General features: G+C 34.6%; 1 protein-coding gene across 19 annotated transcripts in view; it reads right to left on the bottom strand.

The window, feature by feature from the left end:
• Nucleotides 1–700: 700 nt before the first annotated feature.
• Hdac9 (histone deacetylase 9) overlaps nt 701–12,266 on the bottom strand; it is an 863,294-nt gene continuing 851,728 nt past the window's right edge. For all 19 annotated transcript variants that reach the window (XM_048799672.1, XM_048799670.1, XM_048799674.1 and 16 more), the window contains one exon: nt 701–6,822. In XM_048799672.1, coding sequence (XP_048655629.1) covers nt 6,783–6,822 — 40 coding nt within the window. In that variant the 3' untranslated portion in view covers nt 701–6,782. The remainder of the gene's footprint in view (nt 6,823–12,266) is intronic.

Below are 12,266 nucleotides of genomic sequence, written 5' to 3'. Positions count from 1 at the left end.
TAAAAAGATGTTGAAATCAGGAAAGAAAGAATTGTTTTGTAACTTGTACTTACTGTACAAACCTAGCCACAATTACTAGACCCATTTAAGATGGTAATTCAATAAAATGTTAAGGTTAGCAGAGATTGAGCATACAGTCTATTCTAAAGGTTAATTGTAGTTTTTGGTTAAAATATCTTTAGTATGCCATCTTTGACATATAATTTATGCCATTTGGAAAGAGGACAGACTTTAAAGCTAGATAGACATAGATGAAGATCAAATCCTGTCTCTTCACAGTCTGCAATAGATGAGTGAGTTAAACTTATTTGATGCACGGTATCCTCATTGGAATTTGCAAGTATTAACACACATGGTATAGAGTTCAAGTGTGGTGAAGTAGAATTCTGGTCAGTGTTTAATAGAATAACAGGCACATGGTTGGTGCTTAATCTATGTTAAATCTTATTATTCTTTATCTTGACCAGCAAACTACATTCAAACCAGCAACTCTCTTTCAATTTTCTTTCTTTTTTTGTGAGCTCTCATTTCATTATAAGGAAGATTTATTTGCAAGTCAATCTTTTCATTTTTAGAAAGTGGAACAGTATATGTCAAGATAAGTCATAATTAATATTTTATTTATTCAACATATATTTTTCAAATATCTGGTATGCAGAATCTAATGGTAATCATCTAGGATGTAGGAAAATAAGAACAGTTTTATTTCAAATAGCTTTTATTCACATAGGACTAGAGGAAAATCTAATTCAGTAGAAAACACAAGACAATAGGGCTTATTTCATTTTTTGAAGAAGAAGAAGAATCGTGACATTAACAACATCAATAATTTGGAACACACAACTGTGTTTTCAAATACAAAAAAAAAGAATCAGAAAGAAGGTGAACATTCCATGAGCATGTTCAACAATGGTATTGTTATTAGGTATTAATCCTTAATTAGATAATTATTTTGCACATCTGGGAAAACACCACTGGCAGCACAATTTTAAGAAAAGAAGTTTGGCAACATATATTTTTCTCAGCATCTCTGAATGTCAGATCTTGGTGAATGCTAGCCAAAAAAAAAAAAAAAAAAAATTAAGGGCAAAACCACTGGCATACAGAGGACAACAAACTGATCTTATTACAAAGACAGATATCAGACCACAATAGAAAAGACACTTTAATTTTACACTAATCCAGAAACTCCAGATTATTGGCACACAGATCAGTAAGCCTGGTCTAGAGTGTTTAATCACAAAAGTAATAAATATTGGTTTCCTGCCTGACCTGCCCACCTGATTTCAAAATATCAGGATATTTGCTTTCTAATGACATAAACTGTCAAATCTCTAACCTACAAAATGGCTATTTATGTTTTACAGTATGCTGGTTTTCCCCAGAAACTACTGAAAAGGCAATTTCCTATAACCTAGCTGTCCTGTGGATAGATTCTGACATCAACGATCCAGAAAGAGTTTGAGAATCTCACAATTTAGGAAAAGCAGATGAAGATTTTTATCTGCAGTCAACTCCTCAGATTATAGAATAAGAATTTTTAGAGTTTTTTTTTAATTCCATTTCTATTCAATTTTAAGTTAATAAGACCAATAGGCAGATATTGCTGCAATCATTCTATCAATTATTACAAAATGCCATCTTCAAGATCGGGCATCACAATGAAGGCTAAAGGATATGACCACAGTGTCTCAGAAAACATTTGCCTCTCCTTATTCTATTGGATGTTGTAACTTGCCTAAGGCCCAAACAAGAAAATAAAGGAACTCCTATCTTCATTGAAGAATCTGGCATTCTTTTACTTCCAAGATATACGGATTTAAAACTGCTTCTTTTGCCATGTTTTTCTTCAGGTGGAAGTTTATGCATGTGGGTTTGTCTCACAAAGACATCTTCCAAAGGGCAAGGAAATTGTATGTACAACTTGGATGTAATAACAGCACAACATAATTGGATAGTAGTAAGAATGGTAGAAAACTATCTTTGAAGCAAAAAGCAAATTCTGAATTAATAAAATAAAGTGCCAAGTCCCAAACTACAGACCCAAACACAGTAATTTTATTTATCTTATTTTGAAAAAAAAAAAGTTAAGTGGTTCTGGAAAAGGAAGAGATAAAAAAGAATGATAAAGATGACTAGCTTTAGTTTTTACATATAATGGCATGAAGGAAAGCATGTCCTGTGGAGTCTTGGAAAAGAAGCTGTCAAGGATGTTTCTGCTTAGAAAACACAAAGTAGAGATTTCAGAAATTATTCTGATTGTTTAGACACGGCAATTTGGAACTGGCAGGAAAGCAGGAGAACAGAGAAAGGAAGAAAGGAAAGTATTGGTTAAAAAGATTGGCACTGTAGAGTGAATTCACTGTGTATTTGTTAACTGTTCCAGTTTGAGAATTAAGATGCTTTGAAAAATTGTTATAACTCTAATACTTTGTCACAGGGATCAACTCCAAGCAGCTCCAGATCAATAGTCTAATGTTTGTTTAACCTAACTATTTCCAACATATTGATAACTGACTTAGTTGTTGCTTAATGCATTATATAAAACCAGCCACGAATATCATAGGAAAAATGAACTGCAGTTGGTTTGGGGAAACCGAGTTCTACGGTGTTGTGTGTGTATACTGTGTTCATTGAAGTGGTTGTCCTCTGGCCATGTGAAAATCATGCTCTGCTTCATGCAACATGTGATGGATCAAAGCAAGCTGTTCTGGTTAGGAGGCCAGGTCTATGATTTTCAATATAAATATGCCCCAAAATAGAAACTGTAAATAGGCACTTATATATATTTTAGTGATGGTGTTGATTAAGGTGATAAAATAATTAATAATACTTCTATTAAAAGGAAGTAAGTAGTACAAAATACTGAAGACCAAATATAATTGTGTCCTTTGGGAACACAAGAAATTTGATGGTGATCATGACCATGAAGAAGATCAGTTTTGAAGACAACAATAAAATGCCTTCACCTCTTAGGATAGGTCTTCTGGTTTTCATTTCTTTTGGAGGTGAAAATGTTCCCTTTATGGAAATGGTCTAACAGATGTGTTGTTCCCTACTTATCCCCACCCAATTCTTATTGTCTCAGCAGGCAAGTGAATTCATTCCTAAAGCGGGAAAAGTATGTAAAGATAGATACCACTAGGAATGACAATGTCAAACTCTGACAGAATGGTTATGTCAAGCTCAGAATAAATCTCTTTTAACACAGAAAATCTGCTTTGTTTCTTCTGGGGCTGTTAGATTGCAATACTTATCTCCAGTGAGAAAAATTGAGAGTAAATTTTCAGAAGATAAATAGTAAAAAATATTTAAATAAATTGTCCTAAACATAAATGCTGGGCATATAAGCATATATTTGCTTATTAAAGAGGAATTTTCGCCCGAGAGACTTTCCACATGATCCTTCTATTTTACTTTCATATGGAGTCTATAAAGAAACCCAGAAAATCCACAAGGCTTTTTGATTGATCTCCAGAAATAAAACAGGACTGAACTATCAGGAGACACTAGTCCTGTGTTTTCTGAAGTCTTTGTGGGAGAAGAAGCACTGTTTTCCAAGGCTACCATGTTGTCAGTGATGCCTGAGCGTATCCCATAGGGTTATATTCCAAACCAAAGGCAAAATTATGTTCCTAGGAAATAGGAAATGCAAATTGTAGAAGTTTGTTTTTAAAATAAATATGTTTTCTCCAAAAGCTGACTTCTGTCTCCATTATCAATATGTAAATCTGTTAAAATATTTTAAAATATTTCATTTTACATATTCTCATTTACTAAATGATAACTCCTGTTTTCAATAGAGATTCAGTTTGCCCACTACTTGAATAAAACTATTTATCAGTTTAACATACCACTCCAAATTATGCTATATGATTGAGAAAATTAATTTTCTTGTTTTCTTTCTGTATCTATTATGAAATCTCATTAAACTCATAGCATTGTTTACTAGTAAATTTCCCCTAAATTATTCTTTTTATTTACTATGTATGAGAGATCATAAGGCTTGAAAGAATGTGATTATCATTTAAAATATGGACCAGGATAATTGGTAATGCTCAGGGCGCCACTCTTCTACCACCCTGTCATTGGGAGCCATTGTGAATGATAAAAATTAAATGTGTAAGTGAAGAAAACTAGAGCAAGTGAAGTGCCTGTTCAAAAACTGCTGGTCTATTTCAAACAAAAAGGTTGATATTCTCAAAAGGCTCCATTCTGTCCCTCAGGGCTATGGTCCATCTTGTAATAGTATAATCAAAAAGCACTGGCGCTCTGTTCTTACAACTGCATTCAGCTGTGATTAATCTTCTCCACAGTTTATCCTGGTATCCTAATGATTCTAACTGCAACCAACTGGGCACAGTGTCACCTGGAAGGATGTGTGATTAACTCAACGTGTCATGTTTTAAATCTCATCGACCATGGCCATGTCCTAGTGAGTTGTCTTTATCAAATTGGTGGCTCAGCAGAAGTACGTGGCTATCTTGTTGGAGGAAAGAAACATCAGTAAATTAGTATGAATGTGCTACACTGTTTAAATTTCTATTTCAACATCTAAAAAAAAAATATTTGGGAGGACTGCAAGGTAATAACGGGGGATTTATAATTACAAAGTTGCTTTTAAAGCTTCACAATTATGTTTCTAATTAAAATGTGATATAAATGGTGGTTTTGTTTGTTTGTTTTCTTTTTTAAGGGAAAAGGTTTCTTTTTTAAGCCTTTGGCTTCCCTGTTTGGTTTTCTTTAAGTAAATTTCTTCAAGAAATTACTACACATTAATAAGAGCTAGCAAATATAATTGGGATAAATTTCTCTGAAAATATCAAGAAAATGAAATTTACAAGAAATTCATTGCTCTTATGAGTTGACTGACCTAACCCTTATGCAATGAAAGTCATTTCTACCTAATACTAAGTTACATTCCATTTCAGATTTCCTATTTCAAAGGGTAGCTCAAATTTCTAAGATGTTAAACCAAGTATTGAGCCATTTTTGTATATGTAATAAAAGTCTTTAAAATTAAAATGGTAATCCTAAAAAAACCAAATGCATGAAAATATGGTCTGACTGTATAACAAAAGAGAGTTATATAATTCTACTTGAGTGAAATCTTTCATCTTTGATTTACAGGTTAGAGTCCTCTCTAACTAAAACCATATTGTTCCATATCTTTCATATCATGGCCTTTCCTAAAACCTTGTTTTAATTAAGGTTTCTTTCAGATTTCTGAATAAAAGCATGACAATCTTCACTTATGGCTTTAATATATCCGTTGAGTTAGGAAAATATGTAAAAAGAAACATCAACTCTTTTGAAAGTATTGTCAGGTATTAAATATGCGAGGTATTCTACCTTGGTGTCCTTAGGTGTTTGAGTTACACATTGAAATAGAATTTTCAGAGGTAGGGATAACCTGCTTATTTATATTTAGTAAATTTCTTTGAATCTCAGAAATAAGTGTCCTTTGTTTTAAACCTTTGCAACTAAGGCAACATGTGCAAAGGTTAAATTTTGTGTTTGTTTTCACACGAAGGCACAGCTTCTAGGTTAACTCAGTTCCTTCATTAACAGTGCCTTCATTAACACATTTCCAAATCTAGAACATTCAGTGACATTGTTTAAGCCATCTTGCTTCAACAGTCTCAAAGCTAAAAGAACACAATCAGATAATGCAACAGTGTTAATCTGAAAAGTAAACAAAATAAATGGAAAAACTCAAAGCCCCTGAGGAATAGGGGAGATTATGAGTAATTGCCAGTATTTCTAAAAGAAGGAAGGATAAAAGGTAAGGGGGAAAAAAAAGAAGAAGATGAAGCAATGGAGGGCAGAAAAGGAAAGGTGAGAGAATAAATTCTTGATAGCTTTGGAACAAATTAAGACCATCTTTGAAAAGTCATGTGCTTTTTTTCAAAGACTGCAAATCTTCAAGGGAACACACCTTTAGAACCACTGTCATCAAGACAAGGAAGGTATGCGGGGAGGGAGACCTCATCCTCTACAAAATTGCAAATCGTCCCTGCCTGAGAACCAGGAGAGGGATGCTAGGGAAGTAGGGTAATTTTCCTCAAAAAAAAAAAAAAAAAGACATAAAATATTGCACCATTACATACATATGTGAGTTTCCTTTGGCATGTGGACTTTGAGATACAGCATGGTTGATTCCACTGAGAAAAGCCTCACCCCAGGTCCTCCATCTTGAACTCTTGCTAGGAAGAGTTGAACCATGTGTTAAAACGAAGGCAAAACACAAAAACAAAACTAAAAAAAAAAAAGAAGAAGAACCACGGCGATCTGTCTGGAATTGCTACCCATTCAAGACTGAAAGCAAATCCTGGAAACAATTTAAGACTGACAAAATTTACCCAATAAAAAAACTGATCAGAATGTTAGGAATGAGTATGTTTCAGGTTTTTGCCCTAAATTTCACTGGCTGTTACAGCTTCTGAAATTAACAATATCTAATATGGTAATGGATGTTTCTAGTTCATACTTTGTCTGGGAGTGGGTCACCCAGCGTAATAAAAGCGCGCTGGAAGCAGTTTCTTCCAATCGTGGTTTACTGTAACTTTAGAATCACAGCAGTTACGTTTCAGGAATCTTTAATGCCCTTTCAAGTCCATCCAAAGAACAAGTGAAGCTGCTGTTCAGAATTTTGTGCCCAGTGTTTATGTTCTATCGAATCTGTGCCACCCAGGCAGCAGACAAGACATGTCTGAGGGTGCTGGGGTGGGGGCATACAAAATGATGTCACACACAGGAAATATTGGGGGAGACTTGGCACTTCACAAGGCTGGCTCCTCTTCCATGGGCTCACCAGCAGTTCTGTAAAAATAAACAGGCAATCAGAATACGGCATAAGAGTACACAATGACATTGTAGATTTTCATGCATAATCAAAGCTGATTTTTCAGCTCTCTCTGATGTTTATTTGTGTTATTCAGTTATCCATAAATAGAGTTTCTTTCCTAGGAAGTATAAACAAATGTCAAGTGGAAAAACATTTTGGATCCAAGCAATCATTGGAAATGTTCCTGTTTATATTAAAACATGTCAGGATATTTTATAACTCTAGATTCCAAAATGTACATGTTTTGTGTCTAGTACAGTCCAATAATTTATTGCAAAAATTAACTACAATATTTTATTTTAGGAGCAATTGCAGTGATTTCCTATGGAACCAGTTTGCTAATGAGAGCTAAGGACCTAGCTAGCTTCCGAAGGAGACTCACCAGGGCTCTGGTTTTTGCTTCTGTTCTTTCATAACTGGGTTGGCTGCCTGCCGGAGGCATTTCAAATCAAATTCTGAATTTGATTAGCAAATCGCTGCTACAGAACCAACATTTTATAAGAAATGCACTATGGTAGTGTGTAAATAGTTTTTATTCGGCATCATCTGTGGGGTGTTCTGCTCGGGCAAAACCAAAACTAATTGCTTGAAAATTTATACTTCAGATTTAGCCTTAATTTAGTAACACTTTGAGGGTGTTTAAAGGCAAACTTTTAGAATGATTTTTAATTTAGTCAAAAGAACAAATTGTAGCAGGAATCCAAATACATGAGGTAGTTGGATTGTGGGGGGAAGTTGGATTACTGGGATTTGAGATGCCGGGAGAACTGAGTTTGAGTCTGAGCTCTGTAATTTGCAAATGTTGCAATTACTAATGTTGTAACTACACTTCTGTGAAGCTGTGGTTTCAGGCATAAATCAGAGGGAAAAGATGTTCCTTACGGTATTAGTGAAGGCTAAAAAAATAATAATAAATAAAGAAGGATGTAAATAACAAACGTTATGAGACATTAGTTATTTGATGTGTGGATTCATCTCTTCATCATCTACAATTTGCATTAAATCGAGTAGAGTGACACACAGATACATGACACACAGTGTCATGCCTGTCCTACCAGAGGGGAACTCACTATTTGTACGTTGGTTCTTTCTAGCTGGTGGGATAATAGGTACGCGGTTTTCATTTTCTTTTCATAGTGTTTATCTTCTTGCCAATGTTGTATAATGAATCACTTTCATATTAGGAAAAAATGCTATGTTTGAAACACAGCTGTTTATGAAGACAAATGAACTAGTTAGCCATGTTATTTTTTAGATTTATAAAGAAAAAGTTCCAAGATTTCAATGCATCTTTAAATAAAGCAGTTGCTATTTTAGCTGAGCATTTTTTATTATATATTTAAAACAATGAAAGTAAGATATTATCCATGGAGTGGTAATAAAAAAGATTTTAACACATCCTTTAAAGAATGAGAAACAAAAGATATTCATCATTTAATGTTAGCAAATAGAAAAAAGTTCTAAAATAGTCTGTGAAGAGTACTGAAAAAAGAAGAAAAAAAAGAAAAAAGTCATTTCTGAGGAAGTTATACCCTGTCCAAGAATGTTCAGGATACAGAGGCTATGAGAAAGTGTTTAGACTTGGCATAAACACTTATACCAAGATTAAAGCTAGCTAAATGAGTCATACTTAATTAAAATCCTTTCTATCTAAACTGATCAGCACTCCAAGAAGAAAAATTTAACATTTAAATTTTGAAACAAATTTATGTGTAAATATACAAATTTATTTACATCTGAGAATATGTGGACAAAGAACTTGTAGAATACTCAAACTGAATACTCTAATGCAAACTGAATTGTCCTAAATCTAACCAAAGCCACAGTGAGATAATTTTTTCCCCCACATACAGGACTTGGAATTCCACAGAGAATGGGATGCAGGAAATATCCCAAGGGTCACCCACGTAAAGGATCTCTCTTTCTGGTGCAGAATCTGTGCATTCCTCACAGGTCCAACCTTGTTTTTGAGGGTGTGGGCAGGGTGTCTACAATTTTTGTCACTCACTGGTGAAAACTGAGCCTCTTCTGTTGGATCACAGAGACTTGCAAGTAGAAAACCCTTCTATCAGATATTTCTTTGTCCCTAACCTTTAAAATGATTTCCTACTAACTTCTGTCTTGAAGGTAGTCCATTTACTGTTGCACACCTTTTACCGAATCACATCCACATCCACACAACTGACCAATTCTTTCATGTCTTGCAGCTAGATGCATTTATACATAGCACGTTGGAAAATAGCTCATATATAAGGGTAGATGATCTATCTTCAAGTTCCAGCTCTGTCACTTTCTACAATTTAACTTTGAGCAAGAGTCAGTGTCTCTAGATTATCTAGATTATCTATTTTCTCTTCAAAATGGAAATAATAACCCCTTACTTGCCCTTAAGGGTGTGGGAATCCAATAAGTTAATGAAAGAGAGCGTGCTAGGGGATCATACAATGTTAAACAATTACAGAATAATTGCATTACATGTATCTCCCATTCCAAAAATTTGTAGAATCTCCTGTCTTTTATTCATAGCTCTCAGTGCAAGAGGCATGATCTTTTCTTACTACTTGTCTCTACATAAATATTTCCTATGTTTTCATGTTTTTAAAGAAACACGTGGAAAGTGAGTTAGTGAAGGATCTCTGTCTCTTTAATGGCTGTTTTGGGGGCGGGGAAAGTGAGAAGCAATGCTCTGGAAATGTGTGGGGGGGATTCCCACTTTACTCATCCATAGAGCTATGCTCAGTTTACCTTGATTAATAAAAACACAGTCATGGAAAAGGATGGAGGAAGGGAAGACATGCAATTTCTACGTCTTTGAACTTAAGTTCCCTTACAAGCAGGGAGGTAGAGACAGTAAGCTCAGAGATAGCTGTAAAGTAAACCCACCAAAGATAAATTTTAGTACAAGAGTTTAACTAATTGAAAGACAAAAACTTCTACTACTACAAGCCTGCCTCACAGGGAACACAGACAGTTCTCTATCAATGAAGAGCAAAAGATTATTTTTACAATAAAGGGAAAGATCCAGTCAGTTCAGCAATCATAGATTAAGTTAGTTTACAAAGGTAAAAGCAGGAAGGAAAGATAAGGATAGAAAGATAAAGCATAAAATTAAATTCCTATATTTTCCCTTAAATTGATATTTAATTTTCTATGATTTAAAAAAATATTTGTTAATCCATACTAGGATTGTTATTTGGTAGGACATATTTCCTCTTATTATGTTTATTTAATTTAATCCCTGCATTTCATTTTTCCTCCTCAAAGACAAGCAATCTGATGCTTGTTGCATAAATTATTTGTGTTCTTTAAAGCTATATATTATTGTTTTATGGCATATCTTTTTACTTTATGTAAATTTCATCTTTATACACACATGCATCATTTCTGTTTCTTAATTTACTCAATACTATATTTGTTAGATGCATCATTCATATTTATTTAATCTGTAGCTACTAACTACTACATGGCATCCCAGTGGTTTGCATTCATATTTTAACTATTCATTCTCACAGTAATGGACATAGGGCTTGACTCTAACACTATAGCCATCATGAATAAAGCTGTGGTCAGTCTCCTAGCACATGAACTACAATGACTCCAGATGAGAATATCTTGGTATACATTTCCAAGAGCAAGATTACTGGGTCAAATATTTTATTGTACACTAAATGGTGTTAAATTGTTATCTAGCATACTGCCATAGTTCATCTTCCTATATCTGGGAAGGTTTCACAGCCCCACAACTGCAATGCTAGCACTACCCAGACTACTGGTCTACTGATTTCTCTTGCTTACCTGAAGTACTGCAGATTGAACCCAGGAGTGCTCTGCCTCTGGTCTACATCCCTAACACTTTTAATTCTATTTTGAGACAGGGTTCTTGCTAAACTACTAAGGCTAGCCTCAAACTTGTGATCTTCCTGCCTCAGCCCCCTGAATAGCTGGGATCACAGGTGTGTGCCATTGCCCCCAGCTCTTTCCATAGACTCTTGAAATAGACATAGAATGTTCACTTTGTGCCCTGGACCTCTTTCAGGCATTGGGAAGACAGCAGTGAACAAAGCAGATAAAAATCTCTATTCTTATTGAACCCCTGCTCACATTTTAACTATTCATTTTCCCAAAAATGGACACAGGGCTTGACTAACACTGTACCATCATGAACAGAGCTGTAGTGAACTTCCTAGTACAGGAGCTCCAGTGACTCTACACTGACCTTATTATCTTCTGTTTACCATCTAATGTACATAAAATAAAACTTGTTCAAATTTGCATTTCTTTGATTACTAATGAGTTTGGGCATCTCTTTAAAGGATTTGTCTTCCAGCAAACCACACAATGCAGAATAAAAAGAGAATCAAAGGACTCTCATAAGTATGTGCTATGATATGTGTCTGTCCTGCAGGTTTCTTTAATTTGCTCTTTCCAGTGTTCATGAACTCATTTTATACTGTACTGTTTTGTCCTTATGTGCTTTATGAATTATATTTTATGTTCTTTCTCTCATTTCTCTCATTTCACTTTTCTTTTTGTCTCCCTGCTCTAACCATTTTATATACCTAGTAGACATTCCATAAAAACTTTATGAAATGTTCATAAACATATGTTGGGATGATTTTATAGCTCTTTAGAAGTAATATAAATCAAGAATAGAACAAGAATTTTAGCAAAGGATAGAATTTCCCAAATTATTCTTAGTTTAAACTACAATTCCACACCTGAATGTGTGATCTGGATATGTATATAAGGATCAAATCACAAAGGCATGCAGGAATCAAAAACAAAATGAGAGCCAACACACACACACACACACACACACACACTCACACACATAACAATATTACCATATGGTTGGCTGCAAGTTTTTGTGGTGAGTAGTCATAAATTTTCTAATAGTTCCCATTATCCAGTCCTACCTAACTTGCCTTATTAGTTCATTTTCTTTATTTTTCCACTTCTTAATTCTACAATGTATGTTCACCTTAACGCAAGCCTTCCTTTTCCTCTCTCATCTAATGGCAATCACCATCTATATGCTACTTCTTTTTGCCTGTGTGGTGCTAGGGATCCATCCAAGGGCCTTACATGTGCTAGGCAAGTGTTCTACCACTGAACTATAACCCCAGCTCAAGAATAATACTTTGGCTTTCTTTCTCTCCTTTCATAAATTGCCATTTGTGCATGATTCTTCAGAAATTTACCTACAATATGCTTCCTTTCTCTACATTTTTTCTCCCATCATTATTTAGCTTTCTTATCACAATTGTCATAAGAATTTCTTGACCATCTCTTTAGTATTATGCTAGCTCCTATTCTATACTGTTGTCTTTTAGATACATAGTCCAATGCTGTCTGTCTCCTGTTTTGGTATCTTACTACTAAAAAGAGGATGCAACCCATGTTCCTTTGGTAATAACTA

The sequence above is a fragment of the Marmota marmota genome, unplaced genomic scaffold (assembly GCF_001458135.2).
Source record: "Marmota marmota marmota unplaced genomic scaffold, marMar, whole genome shotgun sequence".
Classification (NCBI taxonomy): Eukaryota; Metazoa; Chordata; class Mammalia; order Rodentia; family Sciuridae; genus Marmota; species Marmota marmota.
Note: the sequence above shows the minus strand (reverse complement) of the source record. Positions and strands in the feature narration are given on the sequence as shown.